The sequence below is a fragment of the Lolium perenne genome, chromosome 4 (genome assembly GCF_019359855.2).
Source record: "Lolium perenne isolate Kyuss_39 chromosome 4, Kyuss_2.0, whole genome shotgun sequence".
Classification (NCBI taxonomy): Eukaryota; Viridiplantae; Streptophyta; class Magnoliopsida; order Poales; family Poaceae; genus Lolium; species Lolium perenne.
The window spans coordinates 354,988,338-355,014,096 of NC_067247.2; the positions used below are offsets into that span (position 1 = coordinate 354,988,338).

General features: G+C 45.0%; 1 protein-coding gene across 7 annotated transcripts; it reads left to right on the top strand.

Annotated features, from left to right (window-relative positions):
• The first annotated feature begins 13,909 nt into the window (after window positions 1–13,909).
• Window positions 13,910–24,297, top strand: LOC127296917 (transcription factor ILI6). 7 transcript variants are annotated; one of them, XM_051327164.2, is made up of 4 exons: window positions 13,910–13,995; window positions 22,080–22,166; window positions 23,191–23,302; window positions 23,866–24,297. In XM_051327164.2, exons 2-4 carry the CDS (start codon window positions 22,135–22,137, stop codon window positions 24,016–24,018), a joined length of 297 nt encoding a protein of 98 aa, XP_051183124.1. In that variant the 5' UTR covers window positions 13,910–13,995; window positions 22,080–22,134; the 3' UTR covers window positions 24,019–24,297. The 7 variants fall into 7 exon arrangements, with proteins under 7 accessions (XP_051183124.1, XP_071675538.1, XP_051183123.1 ...); XM_051327163.2 differs by lacking the exon at window positions 13,910–13,995 and adding an exon at window positions 14,015–21,912; XM_071819437.1 differs by lacking the exons at window positions 13,910–13,995; window positions 23,191–23,302 and adding an exon at window positions 14,012–21,912.
• Window positions 24,298–25,759: the final 1,462 nt, after the last annotated feature.

Genomic DNA, 25,759 nt, shown 5'->3' on the forward strand with positions numbered 1-25,759 from the left:
GTGAATCCTGAGTCGATGGATGCACATATTTTTCTTTTGTTCAGGAGGAGATAGAGACCAACGGATGCTCTCGCTTGTCGTTGACACATTCTATTTTACACGATCTTTTGATGGCGACTTTCACTAGTGTAACGAGTAAGTCTACTCCCATGACGATAATGAACTCGCTATATGGTAGCCAAATCCTTTTGTGACAATTGTATGTTTCACACAAAACTAGTGTCGTGGACACTCGAACACTGTCCTCTGTTGGCAATAAAAATAAGTGTGAGCTGCAGAGTTGGCATGTTTATGCCGGCCGTGTAGAGGATATCTGAACCACACCCTATAAGCAGGCAGGGGAGCACCATTATACACTGACCCACCCGTTTCCCGTTACACACTGCCTGGCCGGAGTGGCACTGTTACGCCGTCACTGTCTCGGCCAAGCTGACAACCACGTTCAAGCAAGCCGGTGTGCCTCCGTACCCGCCCCCCTGTCTATCTCACAACCGCCGACGCGACGTGCTGTTGCGGCCGCCTACCTGTCTGTCTGTCAAGATCGATGGATGGATCCATCGATCCATCGAGCAGCATAAATAAAAATACACGCTGTACCGGTAGGCGCATCTATCTATCGAAGTCGAACAGAACCTCCGCCGCTCCGACCATGACCCGCAAGAAAAGAAAGAAAGAAGCTTCAGGTTGAAGCTACATAGCTCCCGATCGGCCGGAGCGTGGCGGTACAGTACGAGTCTGATGATCAATCAGGCGGAAGGGGTCCGTCGCTGCGGCAAGTACCGTCCTGCCCTGCGGCTGCGGCGGTGGTAGGGAGGCTTTACTTTCGACGCCGTACCTGGTGCTGACGCAGACGCACTGGGCTGCCGGAGATGGGGCGGGAGGCGGGGCGGAAGAGTTTCTACAAAAGCGCCGGCAGCGGGGAGCCGACGCCGCGTCAGCGTCTGCTGCTCCCACGGCCCGGAAAGAGAGAAACTGCAATCGCTGCGCGACGTACCATCGCGCCTAGCTACCTTGCCACCGATGTGCATGTGTGCGGGTCTGACTCACAAGGCCACCTTCACCGGGCTGCAGGCCAGGCCTGCCCGCGTTGACGCTTCAAACCCTTGGGAATGCCGCGTCTCCGTCCGGTCCCCGGCTCATCCATGGAAGTGGCGACAAGTTTTCTTTGTACCGGAGCCACATGCCAAAGCAAACATGCATGGTTAAAAAACATGACGATGATATAATCTCACGTCTTAGAGCATCTTCACCGGTGGTCCCTAAATAATCGCCGGCAGGGTATCGACAGTGCTATATGAGGGGCACCGACAGTGCTGTATGAGGGGCGCCGGCAGTGTATCCTCTATTTGGGGACGCTGTTCCCATACGGACGCCCTCCATACGGCGTCTCTCTATTTTTTCTCTTTTTACAATATTTTAAAACAACATATTAATCATATTTTATTTCATACTATATTCAATTATTCATATAATCACACAAATAGTACTTAAATTATTCATACAATCACACAAATAGTAATTAAATTATCCATACAATCAAATAAATGGAAACTAAATTATTCATACAATCAATAAATAGAAATCAAATCATGCATTGTTAGCGGCTCCTCTCCTCGCCCACAAATGCTTTTCAGCTAGATCCGCTGAAGTTGAGCATGAACACCTGCATCTCGAATTTCATGATGCATGTGAAGAAAAGCGGCAAATTCTTGGGGTACATGCTCTACCTCAGCAAGAGACCCTTGATAATCAAATGGTTGATCATCATGCACATGTACGTCACGCTCACTCTCAATGATCATGGTGTGCATGATCACACAGGCGTTCATCATCTCCCACATCTGAGACTTAGACCAAGTGAGAGCTGGGTACCTGACAACGGCGAAACGCTGCTGAAGCACCCGAAAAGCACGCTCAACATCCTTGCGAGCTACTTCCTAGCATGTTGCAAAATAAGCGTCCATCTCCGAAGCTGGAGACGGGATTGTCTTAACAAATGTAGCATACGTCGGGTAGATACCATCAGCTAGATAATACCCCTTGTTGTATATATGCGTGGTTGTTTACCTCAAAGTTCACGGCAGGAGCTTATCACTCAGCTAGCCTGAAAAACATTGGAGAGCGTTGCAGCACCTTGGTATCACTGTTTATCCCTGCCATACCAAAAATGCATGCCAAATCTAGAGGTCATGGTCTGCCACCACCTAAAAAATGACACTGCACTCACCATTATCCCCCTTGTAGATCCCCTGCCAAGAAAAAGGGCAATTCTTCCAGCCCAATGCATTCCGAGCATTCCAGGAAATCCTCTTGCTGCATTTTTTCCTGGATCCAAGCTCTATCATCTGCCCTTGGTGCTCTCAAATAGTCTTTAGCAAACACCGCTATGATGGTTGGGTAAAACCAGTAGAGGGTATGTGAACATGTTGACTCCGCCATCCGTAGGTAGTCATTGGCTGTGTATCTGGAGGAGCTCCGTATGCAAGACAGCGCATTGCAGCATTTCTGAATTGAGGTGAAGCCCCATAAACCTGTGCAATCTTGATTGGCCATGAAGTAGTCGTCGTACTCCCTGACGCCATAGACAATCTTCATGAACAGATCCTTGTTCATCATAAATCGGCGCCAAAATTCCTACAACGAATGAGTCGCATCGTCGTTGAAGTACTCGGCGTCAAGCAGCATTGCGTCGGCTTGACGATGCCGGTTGATGTTCCTCCTCTTGCCTGGCTTTGAGTCGCCGCGCCGAGGCACGGCGAACAAAGGTTGGCGAACGCGGAGAAAGCTCGTCAGAATCAGTTGCTGATGTTGCTGTCGGACGGCCTCAGCGTTCTGCTCCTCCATGAACAACGACACCATCATTTCGTCGTCGTTGTCCATAGGGACAATCCGACGAACACCTTGTGGGCGGGGTAGTTGTGCGGTGGCGGCGAGCTTTGTTCCGGGCAAAACGGCGACCGCTGGTCGAGGGAGTGGCTGCCTTGTCGATGGATGATAGTTCCTGGACAGACAGCGGTGTCTATTGCATGCAGGGGTGTGATGGCAACGGCGACTGTGGTGATCTAGAGGGGTGGGAGTTAGCTCGGGCGTGGGTAGGAGGTGGGGAAAGTGGTGCGTCTGGCTGCCAGGTGGAGCCCACGCTCTTTTTCTGACGTGCCGCGAGGCGCCGGCGCGTCCAATCCGTGCCCTCTACGAAAGGGCCGGCACGGGGTTGCCGACGCTTCTATTGGGCTCGAAAACTAGCCGGCGCCTAAAACGCTATCGGGGACGCTACGGGGCGCGCCGGTGGAGATGCTCTTATCTTAACGGTTTTCTTCGGCTAATTAACGCTCAAAGAAATGTAACTTCGGTTCGGAGATTACTGTGTTTTGCACTTTTCGCTGAGTGTGTTGTGTGCAATGGGTAGAAAAAGGTGCAAGGTGCATTTCTCACTAAATAGGGGAGACAAAAATCTGTAGGACCTAGATAGGCTCCAGCACATGTAGCTAGCCTACAATTTTTGAAATCTCAAGACTCTATTGCAATTCTATCTACATGATCATTGGCACCAGAGAGGGAATAACTTGTGGTATGGTAATTTGTTACCTACTGTTATTTTGGTTTTCTGGTCCACAAAATGGTGGGTTGATACTGGTACTAATTTTCATGCTGTTCGCTAACATCTCTATGTTTACATCTTATCGTGCCCGAGGTTTCTCTGTCATGATGGGGAAAAGAAAACATGTCGATGTTCTTGGTGTTGACACCGTAGAACTAAAGTTTACTACCGCAAAGATCGCGCAATTGGAGAACGTGAATTGTGTCCCTTCTATCAAGAAGAATATCGTTAGTGGATACGCCTTATGAAAGGTGGGTTAAGTTGGTGCCTGGGTCCAATGAAGTTGTACTTTCTAAGTATCAAACTTTTGTTCGAAAAGACTATGCATGTGGAGGCAACATTTTATTTCTCTTTGGGAAACTTATGTGGTAATATTGTGAACCATGTATGCACTAGTATTGAAGAGACTAATGTTGGTATTCATGATTTTGTGATATTAATTTTGGTTGTATGTCGTGGCTTGCAAGTATGAGTTTAATTCTGAAGTCCACCTTAGTCAAAGGTTCTAAGTGACATCCTTAATCAAAGATTCTAATTGTCATATTTGTGTGCAAGCAAAACAGCCTTGCAAGCCTCATAAGCCAGCGTAGGAAAGAAACGTGGCACCACTTGTGCTCATATAATCAGACCCCATGTGCGATGAATGGTGTGTTTACAAAAGATGAAAATAAATATTTGTTCACGTTGATTGATAATTTCACTAGGTATTGTTATGTGTATCTCCTGAAAACTAGATTTCTTCAAAAATAAATATTTGTTCACCTTGCACTGGGTCTTGTCTCATATGCGGATCTAGTAGATGTACTCAGTCTTATGTATGTGGTTAAGTCGGCTAGTGGATGTGTATTGTTACTTTTGGTAATTAAACTCACTTGAAGATTGCCTAATAACCTTACAAAATCTCAGTTGGTTTTCCCGAGAAACGAATTGAGACATTGTTTTAGTAATGAGAAACAGGGAAAACTACAAAGCATTATTAAACGGTTAAGTAGGATGACCCAACTTAAATGTATTTTCAGAATTTTTTGGCTGACGGATCGCCTTTCATGGCAACAACACAATATATAGCGTTGCTATGGTTTATTTGTGGCCCCTATATCCGTGGAAGTACTTTTACGCGCAGACTCACTTGAGATTGCTATTCGTGTGACGAAACGAGAGCCACCGCTTGTCCCTACTTCAGCTCTTCGGCGCTATAATTCACTTAGGCACGTTTGTCGTGCGTACTCTGCTTTGATTTCATTATTTTTCCCTTGTGTATACTCTCTACATGTGTGTTTTGGATATGGAGGTCGATACAAATTAGTTACCCTTATGTTTTTTTTTTGAGGGAATGGCATTCAGATAGCTTCATTGATAATTAAACACACTTACATCATTTATCAGGAAAGGCAAAAAAATCTAGGGAGCTCATCGTTCTAAATACAAGAATCAAAAATTTTAAAACTATGCCTCGCAATCTCATGTGCGACCGAATTTGCTTCCCTTTGACTGTGAATAAACTCCACCTTTGTGAAACTTGTTGCTGGGATGGCACAATCATAGAAAATAGCCGCTGATGATGTAGAACAGAACCCACCATCTTGTATCGTCTCAGTTACCTCGGAATTATCTGATTGAATAAAAAAATTATTGCACCCGATGTGTTGTGCTAAGCACAACCCCTCCCATAGAGTATAGGCCTCTGCCATGGTCGAATCAGCAACGAAAGGAACCTCTTTGCAGGCCGCTGCAACAAAATTTTCAAGTGAGTCTCTGATAACGGTTTTGTTCTGTTAATTATTTTGTAGACCATAGGATGTAAACCTTCATGCATTCTAAAAGTCTGCGGAAAACCAACACATAATATTTTGTTGTTCTATGTGCACTAATTGTTCATTGTCGATTTTTTACCCCATCTATTGGAAGCTCTAAACCTCAGAAAAAGTTATTGGTTGAACATCAGGTTGTCCTCTGTCTACCCTATTTGTTTTTGGTTTCCTCATAGAGCCTAAATAAATATGTGTTTATACTGCCAGACAAAACAAAATTTGTTTACCCCGTCTGTTGGAAGCTCTAAACATCAGAAAAAGCTATCAGTTTTTTTGAGAGCAACCACATATTTCATTAATCAAAAATAATTTACATGAAGTAACACATGTGGAAACTAAAAGATAAATCAGGATAAAATGCTTATAATAAATTTACAGATAAAATCCTAAAAGATCGAGAAATACAAAACGATCCCTAGAGTTTTCGTGCAACCACCATAGCTAGGGACCGCCACCCAACTCCAGCGCAGTTGAGCATCAGGTTGTCCTCTGTGTACCCGATTTGTTTTTGGTTTCCTCATAGAGCTTAAATAAATATGGGTTTACACTGTCGGACAAAACAAAAATTGTGATTTCGTTGCGAAAGTGTATTTGATTACTTTGGATCTTGAATCGTTTTTGCATGTTTATCATCCACTCTAGCAGCACCTCCAGGTTTCAGTTCTGAAACATTTTTGTTGACTGTATCATGTAGTTGAAGATATTATCCTTTTGTGGTATAGTTTCTGTAGGACAAAAGTAGACGGTTAGTGATAAGCTTGATTCCGCAGGCCTATCTGAAGGGAGGGTGATTGGTCCTTTGTTATTTTGCCTATCCGAAGCATGTTTAGAGTACTAAAACTCATTTTTCTCCCCAAACTTGGTAGAAGTGAGTACACCCGTAAGCAGTATTTGTTGATCCTGACGACACGTACCTCATCGAGGTCAATGCGATGCGGGGTGCAGTCTGCGCCGTCAGCAACTACAACTATAGTGAGCGGTTGTGGCACTTAGCTAGAGTATGATGGTTACGTAGTATAGTTTACATCTGGCTCCAATGATTCAAGCTACTGTATACTTGGCCATTCGTTCATTGGACGGGCGACACATGTTGCGATCTCAACGACGTCTGCAACTGCCGCCACAAAGCGCGCGCTAATCGTCTCAGGTACTAATGAAATGCTAATTAAGGTGACCGGCCGTTCCTTGGTCACTGGTGCTATGATGTCTGTTAGTAGTGTGCCGACTGGGTTTTGCGTTGATGCGTGGGATTAGGGGGGGATCTGTCCTGAAAAGAAGTGCCCTCCCCCATCGATCTAGTATTGCACACCAAGTGCAACCGCACTTTATTATGTTTTTCCTTCCCCCTTTCCGTTCCTTGCTTTCAGGCTCGGCCTAAAAATTCCCCATCCTCAACTAGTTACTTTACGAATTCGGAGCGAGAGGATGATGACAACTTAACCCACCAATCGGGAATATTAATAACAATAATTCTGTAGTAAAGCCTAAACTTTCTCGATGCCTAGCTTGGTGGAATCATCAGCTAGCGCGGGGAAAAGGAAAAGGAGAAGAGAGGCATAGATGCACGCAGCATGGATCGACCGCTCGCTCATGCCAGAGGAATCGATCAAGGAATACGATTTCATCCCGTGTTGTCAATGCGTAGAAAATTGCGGCTGGAGGGAATAATGTGCATATAGAAGAAGCGTGTGTCGACCAAACTCTGCCTCCTTGTTTTCTATTTGACCCTGCTAGCAAGATGAATGATGTAGTATCGTGTTGTGCTGGTGCTGCGAAGAACGATTCAAACGTGCGTGCGCTTTGACACGATATATAGTATGCGACCTGGTGGCTGTTCGCCTATGGCTACGTACGACCCGTAGTTTTCTAAGCTTGGAGAGACGGCACTGCTAGTGCTAGCTAGGTAGGTTTGTTTCAAGGGAGAAGAAAAAGACTGTAGCTTGCGAGTGGCGACAAAGGTAGCTACCTAAGCTAGGCAAAAGAAATATACGCAGGGTCAGGGTGGGTGGGTGGTACACACAAACCAAACCAAACAAAACCAAGCCAGGGTGATGAGCCAGACCCGTGGACGGTGGCACGTGCACGTACGATAGATCGGCGTCCATGGTGTGGCGTGAGCTGTGAGCCCGTGACCACCAAAGCGATTTGAGGAGCTCACATGTGCATGGCTAACTAATCTCTGTGATCGTGTGTGCGATGTGATATTTTCTTTCTACGCAAGCATGTTTTGGAGGCCCACCTCATCTACCTATCCATCCATCCATCTATCACGACTCGCTGGGTCCAATGGTTTCATTATGCGGCTGCGCGCGGGGTGTGCATGCTGGTTGCTGAATGCAGCCGGCCACTCGGTGGCTTGCGTTGCTGGGCTCCAACTCCGTTCGATTGAGCCATCCATCCTCCACGCGAATTTAATTTCACTTCAAGGGAAGGCTAGCTTTGCTTTTCATTGGGCGATCCGTGCAAGACTGGTGAACGCCACCGGAAGTACGACGACCGGACAAATCAACAGGCTGGTGGCTTTTTGGAGGGAGGAGCTACCGAGCTGACGCATGCCAATATTATTGCCTTCTGTTTCAAGCCACCCCCTCCTCTCTATCTCTCTATTCGGCTGAAACGGTTTATTGCGTCAAGGACTAGCGGTACGTGAAGTAGCTACTGTTGGCCTAGCACTGCTACGGTGTTTATGTGGAGTGTATGTATGCATGCGTAATCTTCAATGATAGTATCAGTCAGGTACATGCCCCCCCTCCAGCATTTTGAAAGACGGGCCGTTCGCTTGTCAGCTCAAGTCATCGACACTTAACCTACGCAACGCCTCAACGCTCAGGCTGGGTGACGATCGGTCGCAGTTTCTCCCAGGGGCCTTGTTTACTTCCACTGTAATTTTGGAGATCGGACGCCCATTATTTCGAATAATGGAAAATCACCACTTATCTATTTACTTCTCCAAGTTTGAACGAAATAATTTCGAGATATTCCCTCCCATCCTCTCTCATCTCCACATATTTTGGCCGGACGCCCATTATTTCGAATAATGGAAAATCACCACTTATCTATTTACTTCTCCAAGTTTGAACGAAATAATTTCGAGATATTCCCTCCCATCCTCTCTCATCTCCACATATTTCGAGAAACTAAAAACTCTTCATCATACATTAGTGTATTTTTGGGAAGAGTATATGAGGGGATTGGGTGAACACCAAATTTCCTCCCATCCCCATACCTATTGGGAAGAAACATTCGAGAGACATAAACAAGGCGTAAGGGGCAAAATTTCGGCAATGTCAGGTTGTTCCGGCACTCACCCATCCCTCCCTTCCCCTCCGTCTCTATGGCAGCCGCTGGAGGATTTCTACCGCCTCTCACAAGTCACAACCACTATAGCCACCGCCAGCGTCCTCAACCTCTCGACGCAACAACGAATGTGCTTGGCCCTCCATCGCCGTTCAACCCAAAAGCAAAGAGGCAAGCGATGACTGACGAGAAGTGGGTGGCTACATCAGCACCACGACAGAAGAAGTGCAAAATTACCGCATGGTCGCAAGGCAAAACTCCGCTAGTGGTTGCCGAGCAAGCGACCGACCAATTCTCCATACAAAAAGAACCCTCACCCAGCGAACTTTTGGACGACGCAAACAAAAAGTGTTTCCAGAAGTTTCTTGCCCGGCAGATGCAATTCCATGGCTACTAACGAATCAGGCACATTTTTTTCCGTTGTAGTAGATCCCATATCTTACTCTCTAGTTTCTACTACTTTCCGTACTATCCCCAAATCTTCATTGGAGAATCTTGAGGGGTGGGAATGGCCGGGCCCATGCGGAAATCTCTTGCCAGGACCTGACACGCGGGCCCAAGTGTAGCAGGTCGGGTACATGTGCGCAGAAAGTAGTTGTGTCCCCTTATATATATGGATCCCAGTGCTATATGGCTTGGACTCTTCTACGGGCAGGTGTGGGTCCAGGTCAGGGCAACAGATAGAAAAGTATGTTAATAGAAGCGCGCATGTGGTGGGTTACATGTGCAGAGCAACCCGAATCCCAGATCTTGTGACACGTACCCCCCGGAGTCCAAAGTTCGGGCCACATATGGGCGGCAACGGAAGTTCGTGGACAATCTTTGACGTTTAGAGCCCGCCTGTCACAGTTTGGGCCCGAGCGGCCAAAAACTCGATCCGTGACACGAAAACACAAAACCATCACGAGAAATGACATTCACGGACGGATTTCTCAAACGTCGGTCCAATTCCTTCATTGAAACTCCAAGTTCTTGTACCGGGTGGAAGGCCAGCCATTCACATAGGGATAGGCTCCTACTGTGGTATTTCATTCATCATCACAAATATTTACATGAGGTGTAAAACAAAAGCCCACTACTATTTTTTGAACATAAAACAATATTTTCTAATTTGTAAAACCAACCGGGACTAAAGGCCTCCACTTGTATTTTTTCACTCAAGTTTTTTCTATTTTTCTCCATTCAATTTTTTCGCATAGATATATTTTCATATATTAAACATTTTTTCTAGTTCGTATGCAAAAGTTATTGCCATCTTACCAACAAATATAGTTCTTTTTGCAAAATAAGTCAAAATTCATGTTTGTTATTTTTCATAATAACTAGATCACATAACCTACCTACATATAATATATTTTTAATTTTTAATTTTCTATCATTTTATTTTGTATTATATAAAGCTAAAGGGTGATCCATGGGGTGTAGACACTAACCGAGACTAAAGGCTAGATCTTTAGTTCCAGTTGGAGACACCAACCGGGACTAAAGTGGCTCGCACCGTCCGCGGCCTGCCGCAACCCCTTTAGTCACAGTTGGTATTTGCAACCGGGACTAAAGGTTCTATTTTGACCCCAGAGTGAAACATTGCGATGTCCTAGCTGTTCGAACCGGGACTAATTATCGTATTAATTACGGTTCCAAACGCGGCCGAGACTAATGCTCCGGGAATCTCCGAACGAAAGATCATAGGTGCTTCATCAAATTTTAATTCCTTTTCAATTTAGGCTTGACACAAAAGGTAAATTCTCTAGATATGCAACTATGTGAATTTACCGATATGACATGATGCTAGCAAACTAAGCCAGATACATATACAAGTAGTAAAGTCTGGTAAAGAATAGAGGTAACCGAGGTGAAGCACGCAGAGACACAAGGGTTTGATTCCCGTAGTTTCTTCCTTGATAAGGGAAGTACGTCTACGTTGGAGGGGCGTGGTGCCACGAAGGCCTATCAATGCCACAAAGACATCACCCTATTCTCAAGTGAGCACAGCTACGAAGGCATAGCTCATGCTCCACTAAGCGGTTGTCTTCAAGGTCGCAACCTGCACCTTTACACAAAGATTGGGGCACACATCCACAATTAAATTGGAGGCTCTGAAAGCTGTTACAACACAACAACAAGTTATCAAAGAGTAAACAACAACTAGGATTTCCAAAGAAAACACTAGCACAAGGGGCCTCGAGTGAATGCGGGGGAAATTGAAATTGCTCGGTGAAGATGTAGATCGGGGACTTCTCCTTCGATTCTCCAAAGATCAAGAACTTTGGATGGTTGAAGGAGGAGATAAAGTGATTCATGTGGCTTAGCTGGAGATGGTGTTTTTAAGAAAAACGAGCAACTTGAGCTTGAGGATGAAGTGGGGTATTTATACCCCTCGAAGAAATCGAGCCGTTGGTGAAATCTAGGACCGCATTATCTGGCCTGCCCAAATTTCCGGCTTCCTCAAAATGTCTGGCCAATAATTCAGGGGCATCTCTGGGAGCAAATCCCTTAAGTGCTTATCCGATTTTTGGGGGGCGGATATATCCAAACTATCCGGCCCGAAATTATCTAACCTTCTGATTAATTCGTCCAATAATTCGAGGGTGTACTGGGAGCAATTCTCTTAAGTCCTTAGTCGAATTTTAGGGGCCGAATTATTGTGAAATAGTCGGGCCTAGCATTTTCCCTGCATTCCTTTTTCACCATGGATATGACCCTAATGATTCGTAGTTTGGTGAACATGCCACAAATACCCTACACTACTCAACACATATTAAACTATCGTTAATGTTGTCATCTAACACATAAAACCATAATGGTAGGGAAATGTTCTTTCACTATCGTTCTAGGAAAAGCCACCAACTGTGTGCATACTTTACTCCATATACTCACTGGTTAAAAGTTAAGTGTCATAATTTTGTCTAGATATAGATGTATGTAGATAGTTAGAGATACATCTTTATCTAGATAAAATTGGGACACTTAATTTTAGACGGAGAGAAGTATATGGAGCAGCTGAGAGCTGTTTCGTTTGGGGAAAAAAGCGCAACATAGATTTAGCATCTGTGGGAGACGCTCTAACGGTAGTACGGAGTAGTGTACTACAGTATACTACTAGCTAGCTAGGTCGTGTTAGCTTAGCGGTACTTGTACTGCTGTGTCTATGGCTCTATGGTAAGTGTATGCTTGACGTTCAGTGCGTGATAGTATGAGGTACGGCCTACAGGTCCGGCCCGTCTCGGTTGTGAGTCGAAGTCGTCGACTTAAACTAGGCAACGGCTCAACTGGATCAAAATATCAGTGTTTTGCAGGTGATTTGATGCGGGCGAAGAGGAAAAAATGATGGTAGACCGGTCCAGACTTGCACGGCCGCGCGACGTCCGCTTCTTCCCACGCGCGCTGCGCTGGCAAGAGGGGAATTTCGGTCGGTCGTATGGCCGCCGCGCGCCTTTGTGAACTTTCTTGTTCCTACCCCCGTCCAATCTGTCGCCGTATACCGCGTACGCAACCGATGGATGGGTACCGCTGGTCGTTCCAGGTGTCCATCCAGCCGTCGCCGGGGGTCCACCCAATCTGAATAATCCGGCGAGGCGTTGAAGTGGTCCACGCCGGCCGCTGCTCGCAGCTCCGACGTCGCGTCGCACGCCGCCGCACATGTCGCGCACGCGGATGGAGGGAAGCGATGCCGATGCGGCCGCGACGCGTTGAGTTAGCAGGTTTTTCATTCCCGGGCCGTACCACACCGGTGGCTGGCTGGGCAGTTGGCTGCTGAATCCAATCGTCCCGTTGGATGGATGGACGGATGGAGACGTCGCACCCAACCACCCCACCCAGGCACCAGCCTAGCCAGATCCATCTGCTCACCCCTGCCATTGCGATGCAACGCAAGACGGGGCCGTACGCCCGTACGTACGTGCACGCTTCCGCCACTGCCATTCGCAGCATCATCACAGTCACAGCACGCTTGTTTTGTTCTCACTCAGGCCGGAATGCTGATGCAGGGCGCGGCTCTGAACGTCGAGTGGCCAGCCTTCAGGTGCGCCTTGCGCGTGCGTGCGTGCGTGTGGTGTGGGTGAAATCTCCTGGCACAAGGCAGATCGCAGGCAACGCAAGGGCTGAATTCAGTGGGACGGTTGTCCGTTTGTTGGTTTCCTGAATCTCTTCATGCAGGCCGATCCGACGGACGGAGGGCGTGGTCCAGAAACTTTGTAGCGGGAAATGCGAAGGAGTGGCAAGGCCAATAATAAAGGCGCCATACTATTCTTCTCTGTCTGCTCGTTTCGGCCTGCCTGCCCGCCTGCCGCTGCAGCGCTCCTCTCCTCACCTGGCAGGCAGGGGCATGCAGATGCAGGCAGTTGATGATAGTGGCAGTAGTACTACTCTACCTGTCAACGTACAACCACGCCGACGGACGGCGTTTTGGATCGATTGGCACAGACGGCTGGCTGCATCGATCGATCCATCATTCATTCTGGGCGTACGCACGTACGTACGTGCAGTCTGCAGTGCAGAGAGGCACGGGTGTGACGAGGTCGTTCGTTGGTGTTTTGGCGTGTGCTCATGTGGCCAGCTCGCTCCGCGCCGCGCCGGAGATAGACTGGGCTGGGCTGGGCTGGGCTGACCACGATATCGATATGGATCCCTCTCTCTGGCGCGCATACGTCCGCGCGCGCGCACGCCCACCGCCGTTTCCTCTGGCTGGACGGAGACGTACGTGCGCGCGGTGCGACGACGGCTCTTGCTAGCTTGCTTGGTCGCACGCGCTGACAGTCACTCCACCATGCGCGCGGTCACCGCCAACAACCTCCTTTTTTCCTCACCGCGCCCGCCCGCTGGCGTTGAATCCGTCAGCGCAAAGGAAATGCTCGGCTTCGTGGAATCCACCCACCGGCCTCTTCATTTCGTCGACCACAAAGGTGCTCATCTTGGCCTATGTGCCCGATATCCTGATCCAGCCATACGATGATCATCTTAGCCCATCAAGTGCCGATTCAAAGGTCCCTTCTGACGCGGGCCCAAATTCGGCCTATTCTCATTCTAGCCCACCCAAAACCTCCTAACGCGCTTCGTCTCCGCCAGCATCCGCGCCGCGCACAGATCGCCTCCGCTTGCACACCTTCATCTCTTCTCCCCCACTCCCTCTAGCTCGCTCGCGGGATTACCTCGGCCTTCTGGATCCTGCATTTCTGCTCCGATTCCTCTGCTCGTTCCGGAGCTTCGCAACCGCCACTCTGCTGGCTGCCCGATCTATCTATTCCCCTCCAGCCGCAAGTCTCTCAACCTCCAGCTAGGGTTTCGCACGCGGTAAGTTTCCCCCCTTTCAATTCGCTCAAATCTCCTCCAAAACCTGGACCCGCGCTTCCATAATGTCGTGCCTAGGCGACCATATGTTTTCGTTAATGAGTAGCGTGGCCTATTATGATCAAATTCTAGGATTCAGGCGAGATTGCCACGTCTTCCTAGTGAGATGGCCATGCTCAGGACTCGGAACAGCTTCCTTAATTACTACTAGCAATTGAACGAATTAAGTGTCTTTTTTTATGTAAAAAAGCCCTAGGTCTTTCTTAGTACTCTGAACCTTTGCTATGTCACTTGCAGGGCCTCAGTTTTATCTTCTTAATTTGGTGTTTATAAATGATTGCGTGGTCCTTAACAGTTAACACTAATGAAAGGCTGTCATGTTCTTATCAATACATTTACACACAATCCTCCTTTTAATTTGTTACTAGCAAAAGTGCCCGTGCGTTGCCACGGTCTAAAACAAATGTGCTTATAAACCTAGAAAACAATATGATGTAATTTTTACCGCTCAAAATTTGTTACTACCTCTGTCCATAAATGGATGTCGCAAGTTTTTCTAGAATCTCATTTCCGTACATCTAAATTTAGACAAATCTACGATATTCTTTTATGGATGGAGGTAGTATATTTCACTTGTTTTTTTTTTGTTTGTTTGTGTCATTTAAAACATTTTTGATTTTGTTTTAGATTTAGATTTATTTTCCCGTTGCAACGCACATCAATCCTCTCAAAAGAGAAATAAAAACTCAACATCCGACCTTCCTTTGGCACACCGCTAGCCAACGTGGGAGCCGGCTATGGTACAGAGGAGGGGGTCGAAGGCAAAAGCAGTGGCGGAGCTGCTCGCCTGAGCCTGGGCCAAACCTTGTTGGCGATGTACTACACATATTTTGCCCAAACAAGCAGCAAGCTGAACTCTAAGCATGCTCTGTTTTCAGCGGAGTTTCACTGGGCGTACCCGGGAAGTTTCCCAGGGTTGCCAGGGAGGTGGTTCCGCCCCTAGGCCAAGGTAGGGGTTGGTATATGGTTAGTCGCAAGATGGCCTTGAAAGACGTAGAGGTCGGTGAAGCGGTTAGGAGCGACATGGATGTGAGGCTTTACAGATTATGAGTTAATCCACATAAAATCGAGGGGTGGAAATGCAATATCGCTTCGCCCATCTTGGTCGCCACCCCCTCGATGCCACTAACCTTGCTCGACCACCTACGGCCATTTCCATAGACCGGCAGTGCACCGTTCTCCATTGTTCAGGAATTCGTTAACTGGTAACGGCTCGCTCGGCCACTGAATAGCGATTAATCAGCCAATTCCCTAGTTAATCGGCCGATTAATCGGGTAATCAACATTTATCGGCTACTCAGTGACCCACTGAGTAGCGATTAATTGGCCATTTAATTGGTGATTCAGCTGAATTCTTGAACAATGCCGTTCTCTCCCTCGTATCTCACACACGGTCGCCACACCTTCCTGGCTCCGTCCGATTAGCCTCCCGCCTGATATGCTGATATGTCGTCATCATCGTCATCAAGGCCGCCGACAAGCTGCAAACCTCCACCTCATCCTGGCTTCAGTCATGGTTGCGTGGAATTTTGTCAAGGCGGAAAACAATCGGTTATTCCACTTTGGCTGCGGTAGATGGTAATTTCGATAGAAAAGTGAGGATATATGAGTAAACAAAACCAAAAAATAATAATCTCTTTGGCCTCTCTGCTGTGTCATACAACGGGCACAACCAAAACAAATAAGGCTTCTCTGAATCTCTGCTCTCAGTCAACAGCTTTGCAGGGCCCGCTCTGTTGTTTATTTCGGCTCGTAGATCTGGGGCAAACCATAATTCCTTTCTCTCTGGTCGATCTGGGGCAAGTTATAATTTCTTTCTCGCTGATTGTTTTCTCGGAGGCGACTTGCAGATTCCAGAAAATCTAGGTATATAAACCGGCTAAACTCCTTATAATTAAGCGAGGTGGGATTATTGAACAGAAAATACCCAGCATATCATAAGGATGAAGCGGACTTCATCAAAACGGATTTGTATAATTTTTGGCTGATTCTAGGAAGCCCACTCATGCGTCTTGGGGTCAATTGATGTGAGCCAGGCCCACAAACGCAACCACATGGCCCGGCAGGGTGAGAGGGATGAAGAACTCGTACCGATGAGTTCCTCCACAGGAGCCGCTCGTTCGTGGGAGTAGAAAATTAAACGAACCGGTACATGGCATGTGATGTATTAAGGGATTTGGTGGGAGGGTAAAAACGTCCATAAAAAAGTTGGACGAAAATTTTGGCAGAAACCTTAGCTCCTTTATTATTAGGTATAGATTAAGGGAACCATCGGTCCCGTGCTCTTCCCGGCTATCGATGCACCTACGTTAAGATATGCAGCAACACAATACAGTAGGGATCAAAGACTAAATGATACTATACACTCAAACTACCTGCATTTGTCGACAGACTCATAACAGGAAGCAAGGACTAAGTGATATAATCAAACTGCCGACCTTATTTACTACTACTAACATTTGTGGGGATGTATGGTTGTTTAAGTGCAGCGCCTCCTAAACTTAGAAAAACTCAACTGTGTTGCTCTAGATGTTGCTGTGACTTGGCTCCTTGTTTGTTACAAAGCTATTAGTTAGCTACTGAAACTCCGTCGCCTTACCTCATCTTGCATTTTCAAACTAGAACAAGGTGAACTAGAAAACACGCTTGTTGCTCTTGCTCATCATTCAGCAATGCTGTTCAAACCCCTACAGTGTACATCTCCGGTTCAGGGAACTTCTTTCTTGTAAGCTATTGTGCTGGTTTATGTACCAGTTATCCCAATTATGGGATCAGACTTTCTTCAAGTGCTATGTGTCCTTACCTTGGAAAAACTCAAATGTGCTCATCTAGATGCTGCGCTGAATTAGCTCTATGTTAGTTAACAAGCTAGTATTAGGTAGGTCGATTTACCTTACCTTACCTTATTAGTACATTTATAAACAATCTTCCTTTTAGTTTGTTAGGGAATCATGTGTGTTTTGCTCTTCCTGGCTCCTGATTCACCTTCACTGAGATAAGATGCAAACTGATAGAGTAGGAACCGAAGACTAAATGATATACTCAAACTACCTACCTTTGTTGACATATTTGGGGGGAATGGTAGGAATCAAGGACTAAATGACATATTCAAACTGCCTACCTTTTTTTTCCGATATGGGAGCATTGCTCCGGCCTCTGCATCAATAGATGCACACAGCCATGTTTTTATTAAAACAAAGGTTCAAATAAATATCCTTATTACAACCCAGAGACATCTAAAACTGTAACAGTAACCAGCCAACCAAAGATGAAAATAAAACAAAATCTATCCATCTTCAAACTTCGATTCTTTTAATGTGCCGCCATCCAGTAGCCTGGAATAGCAGTCCCGTGCGACCGCCAATAGTCGGTTGCAACCAATATCCATGATATCCCGCTGGTCCTCCGGGAGAAGGTATGCCCATAGTTGTATCCAATGCGCCGCACGAAGAATAACCTGCAAAAAATTGGTTCCCTTCTGTTTATTAAACACAATATCATTTCTACTAGTCCATATCGACCAACAAAGTGCAGAAATGCCAATACGAATATGTTCTTTATCTCGCTTATTCACCCCATTTAACCAATTACCAAACATGTTAGTAATATTTGTTGGAGGAGGAATGTTATAAGCAAAAAATACCATTCTCCAAATCAGTTTTGCAAAAGGACAAGAGAGAAACAGATGATCAACCGTCTCATTGTTATCACAGAAACAACATTTTTGACAGCCTATCCATTTTCTCTTAATCAGATTATCCTTAGTAAGTAAAACCTTATTACTAAGAAACCACATAAAAATATTTATCTTAAGGGGTACTTTAATCTTCCATAGGTATTTTCTCAGAAATCTAGTATGTCCATTCATAAGATCAAGATACATAGATTTAACTGAAAATAAACCTGAGTCTGTTAGTTTCCAAACAAATTTATCATTATCATTTGTCAATTGTACAGACATTAGGCGTTCACACAAGTTTAACCACAAATTCCACTTATGTTCATTAAGGTATCTCCTAAAACCAATATTAATAGGAGATTGACCCAAAACCGTAGATACCAACACATTCTTTCGTTAAACTTTGTGTGAATGTTACTAACCACAAACTGCCTACCTTCTTTGTTACTAACCTTTGTGTGAATGTTGGTTCTTTAATCGATATGTGTCCTAAACTTAGGAAAACTTAACTTTATTGCTCTAGATGCTGTGCTGACTTACCTCTATGTTACTCCAGTTAACAACATATTAGATAGGTAGACTAAACAGTACCTGTGTACTTGAAAAATCACCGGCTGTAACTGTTGCCCCTTTCTTGGAACCAACTGAAATGCATGGTTTAATTGGTGAAAACGAGTACTGGATATAGATTCTGTGGTATCAGCATAGGTAATCAAAGTATAGCCATATCCTGGAATGGTAGAAAGAGCTGGCCTTTCTGGACTTCATTTTATCTATTCAGTTTTCCTCTAAAAAGACTGGTTGGAAAGAGCTGGTATTTGTGTATATTTTTTTTTCACCAAGAACATCTTCTGCACACTTCATTTTTTCTGTTCAATCGTAGTTTGGATACCTGACTTTGTGCTTATGTTGTTGGAGAAACTATGCAGAGTTTTACATTGGTAAATTCAGCAGATATTTTTCAGAATGGGTTTGAATGGAACAATATATACAGAATAATCATCTAGCACTAGGAGTTTAAGTGGCCAATCAACTTGTACCTATAAGGCTATAACTGTCATGGAAAAATTATTCCATCCATTAGGCAATGCTGGTTCTCTTTTTAGCCTAACTAAGATTGCCACTCCCTAGATGAACCTATAGTTTCCCTCTTGCAGTAATTTGTTTAGATGAAACAGATACTCATGGAGCCATGGATCAAAGTTGGCGAATGGCTGTGGTGTTTGTGATATGCATGAAAATGTGGATGGTGAAGCTTTCGCATCAACATGTGCACTCCCAAATTTCCTTTTCTCAAACATTATTCCCCAAAGTGTCTTCCCACACACCATATTTAGCTCTGCTGGATAACCTGTGCACTGTCTTTCTTGTCCTGCAGTCATTAATCCATTATTATTTTCCAACTCTGCAGTACAAAATTTTATCTGCAGTCACCTCGGCGCGTTCCTTTTTTGTGCCTTTTGGAGGATCATTCCAATGCTACTCTATTTTCATTTTTGTCCAGTTGTGAAAGTTGTGAATGGCTTCCTCCTGAATTCCAAGTTCAATGTGTATATTTGGCCAATGGTACCTGAACTAATAGATGTGCACTGATAGTAGCTTTAGCTTTAGAGATTTTTTTTTAATTCCCTGTTTACCTACCATCCAGCCTAGTATAATCTAGCTTTCAATGATGAGCATGTTGGGGTTCTGCGTCAAGATCTAGATTCTTTTCCTTGTTAACACTGAAATAGCTGTATTGTATTCTTTCGGTTGTTGGGCACTAAGAAGTAAGAACGCTGTCAGAACCTTAGTTTTAATATTCATTGGCAAGTAGGTCTTAGATTTTCTAGAAGTAGGTATTCATCTCACAAGAGTGTTGAATCATAGACAGCTGACCCTTCAGTATGTCCATATCAGATGATTCCCTCTCTTGTGTCAGAGTAATACCTGTCATTTTTAGCTTTGATTAAGAACACTGTCAGAAGCTTCTTGCATTACAAAATCAACCTTGGCAGGTTATTGTTCCTTTTGCCAGTATATACCTCTAGACACATTCCTGTGTATTACTTACCTTCATTCAGGATATCACCACATTGTCACTCTGTTCTGGGATTCACTTGTTTTTTTGGCTGTTAAAGATTCTATTTGCTTGTTATATGGCAAAAATATATGATGATAACGCACCGAGATAAATGTAAAGTTTCACTGACCAGTACGACTCCATTGTGTTGTGTACTTGTGTGGAGGTCGGTGGTCAAAAGATTATTCAGCTGTTGCCCAGATCCTGCCAATGTTGAGGTAGGTACGACCAATTTTCGTTGCCAATACTTGCACCTTGCATCTCCTTCTCACAACTGAACAGGACCTGCCTATTGAGGATCTTTTCAGTATCAGGCCATGAGCCTTCATCATTGTCCCTGCTCGATCTGCTTTGCAAATTTTACTTGGACCTCATGATTCACATATCTCTTTTCAAAGTTTACATACAAACAGGGTGACAAAGTAAAATAATCAAGGCATGTGAGGGCCCTGTTAACATAGACTAATACTATAAGATAATGCATGTGATTCCTAGCATCTATTAGCAGGCAGGCCTACTTGTCCTATTGTTTACATAAGCGGTACTCTTGGTTCTCTTAATTGGTTAAATGTAGACTTAAACCTGAGATTGATCTCACTGGCGTGTGTGACCTTGGGTGCGGTGCTGGGGCCAAGGGGTTTCTGCATAAATATAACCACGTCCACGTGACAACCTACCTGTACTGATTGGATCGAACTACATGTGGCCCGTGAGACATGCTGCCATCAAGATACGCTTAGATCATCACCGACTAGCTGGTTCTGATTGGAGATTTGATATTTATATTGTTTTCTCATCGTACTTAAGAGCAACTTGGTGATTTGCAGAGTAGCTTACTCTGCAAATGGCATTCTATGCAAGTTTAATGATGGTAGTTAGTAGTTACGCTTAGAGCATAACTTGGGCCAGTTAAGTAGTTAACTTCGTGGAATGGTTAATGGGATAGTGTTATAGGAAAGTAGTAGTACCTAACGATCCATCATTATTGTACTAGGCAGTGGATCTTGCCAATTGAATATTCAGAGACAAAGAGAACATTTAGTGCATGCGTATGCGGTGATTGGCTGGCTAATCAGATCGTTATCAGGCTAATAGGATCTGTATTAACCAACTCTTGCGCATGTCCGATGTCATTAGTTTGTCATAACACATTATCTACAATTAAAAAAGTCTGCTATGTTATTAAGTTCCGCACCAGTTTACTAGATCTCTTACGCTCTTAAATGATGTGCAGTATCATGACTGGGTGGGCAAATTATGGCATTAATGCATTGGAATGATTAGCGGCTTATGATCTAAAGATGGAACTGATTAATTACATTGAGCTGCCTGGAAACTATGTATTTGTTCTGGTATGATGTATTACTAGTTGATAGTTGAACTTTACTAGCTCGTGAAAGCCGAGAGTGTCTAGAGACTTGGATCAAAATGCAAGTACCCACAATGCTTACAAGTTGAGCTTTTACTGTCATGTTCACATCGTAATACTGTCTTGTAAGCTTCTAGACAGTACGAAGGGCTAATCCATGTTGTACTAGCTCAGGTGTCAGTGTGTCACTGAAGGAATAAAGCTGGTTGTTCCACTATAGTTGCTGTACTGGTTGGCTCATTGCATTGACTGGTCAAATTTCACAATGATTCTTCTTAGTTGTCCAGCAATAATTTCCTAGAAAGACAGATTCATTCTAATATGATCTGTACATATACTAGTCTTTGTGAATGTATTTGGTGCCATAGTCCAATGCATCTAGCTCTTATTGCTTACAGAGCTAAATGCTGCGGCTAACACATGGAAGTGTTTCTTCATAATATGCAGTTATTAAGTAGTATAACTTGTTGCAATCTGTATAAACTTACATGTATCAATTCATACACGAGAGCTTGTTCCGAGCCGAAGGCATACATGATAATGCTATACTAATTGGTAAGCCTAATACATAGCAAGCCTCAGCCTCATTACATGCATAACCTGTTGCATATAACAAAACGCTGGGTTCCTCCGTACTTTCATGTTTTCAGGAAGCTTGGTTACGGTATTTTACATCAGGTCTACTTGAGCAACAGAACAAGAATGAGAATGACTGAAGTAGAGGAACCAAAGGGTTTCACGAGATTGCAGGCGTGGGTTTATCTGCAACCAGCTCAGTCCTTTGTTTCACTCATTCTTGTATTTGAAAGTCGAAACAGTGCAGGATCTGATGCATCAACCCTGGTCTTAGTTCTCCCTGATAATGTTTGGATGTAATAACACTTGTCAATATGACCCATACATGTATTGATTATCAGGCGCCACAAGACATGGGCTGTGGGTGCCAAATGATCGAAGAGACCAGTCAGCATCATGACACTGCTGAATCAGATACAGACTGTGAGGTATTCAGCACTCTAAAATCTATTAACCGTTCAGTTTACAGACTGATGTTTCAGTTGCGTGCCTGGTATTAGTTGTCTTTTAAATTCATGCCGATGCAAGAGTGGATTTTTATAGTCTACAAATTGAAATTTCTTATTTTTTTATCTGGTAGAATTGACATACAAATATGGATTAGGAAACTGAATACATATGTCTAGGGGACACTTGCATGTTAATGAAGTAGTGAGTATTGAGTAGTGACTGGGAATTCACCCAGTATTGCTGTTCCTCCGGGCCATATTTTTCCTACTGTTTATGAAGACAAGAGATTTATGCTGCATGCATGGGTGTATACTGAATCCTAGACATGTCCAAAGAGAGTCGCACACAAATCCATCTACTAGTAACTGTACAGCCACTGTTCTTCTTTCATGTACAGATTGAATATAGAATGTGGGGCAAAACTATTAAACCAATATATATTTTGGTAGTTCAAGTAACATGGCCTGTGTGCTTTCTTCTGACAGTACTGGCCTCCAAGTCGTCTCTCGCGCCAGCATTTCTTCTCATGTTGTTCAAAGTTCCCTCCCACTTGCAGCGGCGATGCACGAGTAGCATAACACTCACACAAGCTCCTCAGTATGGCCTCTCTGTCCCTCTCTCTCATACGCCTTGCATGTGATTGTCATCTGGGCCATAGTTTAGTTTTGTCCCTGTAGGTCAGAGTCTTGGGCTGGGTTGTGCACTGTGTAGATGAGAAGCTCACTTCCTCTAGTTGCAGCTAACACTATTTAACACACCAGTAGCCACTCATTTCTTTCTCCCATGCACTTGTCTTCCCTCTCTCCGAACACCCCTTCTTAGTTCCTCGCCGTCCCTGTCTTCCACCTTTTCTATCTCTCAAACTTGTCTCACCCCAACCATAAACCCTCACTGCCTTGGTCTCTCTCTTGAAAACACAGACCTCCCATCTCTCCGAGGTACACATCTATACCTTACCACATCAACTGATAGCACTCACATTGCCAAGATGTCGAGCCGTAGGTCACGGTCGAGGCAGTCAGGCTCGTCGAGGATCACTGACGAGCAAATCAGCGACCTTGTCTCCAAGTTGCAGGACCTCCTCCCTGAAGCGCGCCTCCGGGGCAATGACAGAGTACGTACTAATTCTCTGGCATTATCATTTTATGCAGCAAATGACATATGGTCGCTTCAGAAATTATACTCTTCTAGAATCTAGTGTTCACCGTTCAGTCACTTCGGTACATTAAGGCATAATAGATGATCTGATAGTTATGGTGTGGCCTAAATTGTCAGTTTTATTTCTCTGCAAGAGTTGGATATTCTAGGGACTAATGAACTACATCAAATAATTTGTTGTAAGGCCAAATGACAGAGTACGAAACAATTCGTTGGCATTGTCACTTTATGCAGCAAATGGTCATTCGCTCCAGAAATTGTACTAGAAGAAAAGTGTCCACTTATGTCTGATAATTACAATCCAGTGTTCACCGTTCAGTTCAATCAGTAAGGTCAAATAGATGATCTTGCAATTGCATGCTCTATTATTTGTCCAAAAGAATTCAATATTCTATGAATCAGGGCAGACAGTCCTACGATTACATGCTCTTCCCATGCTTCAACTTGTTGCATGGGCTAACATTATAATGATCTTTGCCTGACAGAAGACCATTTTTTTCCCTTTCGTTCCCAATTCAGGTGCCATCTTCAAGAGTGCTGCAGGAGACGTGCAGCTACATCAGGAGCTTGCACCGGGAGGTCGACGACCTGAGCGAGAGGCTGTCTGAGCTGCTGGCGACGTCGGACATGAGCACCGCACAGGCGGCTGTCATCCGCAGCCTTCTGATGTAGTGAGAGAGAGATGGTCCTCGTCCTCGCCACTGTTCTTGCCGAGCGCACAACCCCGAGTTTGAAGTTTGTAGCTTAGAGCGTGATCACTTAATCTAGCGCCGGCGTTGCAGGTTACCTAATTCGTGTCTACGTGGATACATGCTGCTATCGTGTCATCATTGTTAATCAGGCCCATCTTTTTCGTGTATTTAATCGTCATTCGTGCAAATAATAATCATGTACCTTGTGTGTATGTGTTGTAATTTTGCAATGTCACTCAGTAGTGGTACTGCCTGGCTAGCCGCGTGGAGCCAACAGTCAAGGTGTTGCTACCTGTTTTGGCACAAGAAGATTCATGGGAGTTGTCTTCTTTTGGGCAACATCGGGGTTGGTCGCTGCTCTGACGGGAGATTCCTTTCGCTCTCTCTTACAACTTTCCAGATCTCGAAGATGTGCCAGGTCGTAGACAAAAAGTTTTTCAACCACTATCGTCAGGACATCTCTACCAATAACGGCTCCACGATGAGAATCCCAACTACAGGTCATTTGGCCAGTTCGACGACTTACCGCCGCAGCTCCACAAGATATTCGACTTGTTTCGAAGGACACAAAACAGGGAAATGTCAGTTGCGACAGTTGACACTCGGTTAAAGTGGTAGCCAACCAGAAACGACTGGCAGATTAAAATTTTGCAGTGGCCGTGGGGAAGGAGCTCGCGAATTGGCTGTAGACACGATAACCTTTTCAATTGCCTGTAAGGTGGGACGAGTCGACGGGAGAGAGGATCCCATAATATCTCGATATCATTTTCAATGGAACCCTACAGGATCCTGCTGCCCCTCCGCGCTTCCGGCGTCGTCCCATGCGCCAGTGCTTGCGCGTACGTTTTCGTGGGTCAATCCTAGCTACGAAGCTAGGGCGTGTTTGTTATTTGGCAGTCATTTTGGCACTCCTGGGGAGACTGGGAGAGCATGCCCCCTCCAAAAGGAGCTCCATATCAATATTCTTTACTTTGTTTGGTAGCTCGCAGACAGTAGTTGCTTAGAGTAGGCAACTATTCTCTCTTTGTTTTGCTACACACAAGTCATTTTGTCTCGGCTGATCCAAATCACCCATGTTTAGTTGCACACATGAGGTTGATATGGTAACCTCCTAAGTTGGAGTGATGTGGTAAATTAGCAGCAACGATTGCATAATAATAGTTACTAATATTTAGTAAAGGGTATGGTAATATGCAACACCACGTAACTAATAGCTACCCTAATGTCCGATGCATCACGAGTAAAACAACTATGAGTAAAACAACTATAACTCATAATACCGATGGAACCTAGGGACAACTAGGGTAGATCCTATGCGGGTACAACTATCTCTGTATAGGAATATCTGCCATGTACTATGAGAGGGATAGGGAGATGAGAGGGTTACCTTTTCCCCGGGAGGAAGAACCTGAGGGCGTCGACATGGTGGCGACGGCGCGAGCTGTGACAGCGGTGGAGCTTCCCGTTGGCACGCGCTAACCCTAGATCGGTAGGGAGTTTTCGGTGGGGTGTTTGGCACACACAACGAACCTTGTAATGTGTGCGTATGACCTCCACCTCTCTATATAGCGCGGCGATAGGGGCCCACCAACCATTGATCGATTGGGCGCCCCCGATTAGGATGCGGGTGATACGTCTCAAACGTATCTATAATTTCTTATGTTCCATGCTAGTTTTATGACAATACTCACATGTTTTATATACACTTTATATCATTTATA

Coding starts and splice junctions, on each gene's coding strand:
- LOC127296917 (XM_051327156.1), top strand. CDS start 22,514: ATGTCCAAAGAGAGTCGCACACAAATCCATCTACTAGTAACTGTACAG. Junction 22,786..23,190: donor ACACTCACACAAGCTCCTCA/GTATGGCCTCTC, acceptor GTCGAGCCGTAG/GTCACGGTCGAGGCAGTCAG. Junction 23,303..23,865: donor GCCTCCGGGGCAATGACAGA/GTACGTACTAAT, acceptor TTCCCAATTCAG/GTGCCATCTTCAAGAGTGCT.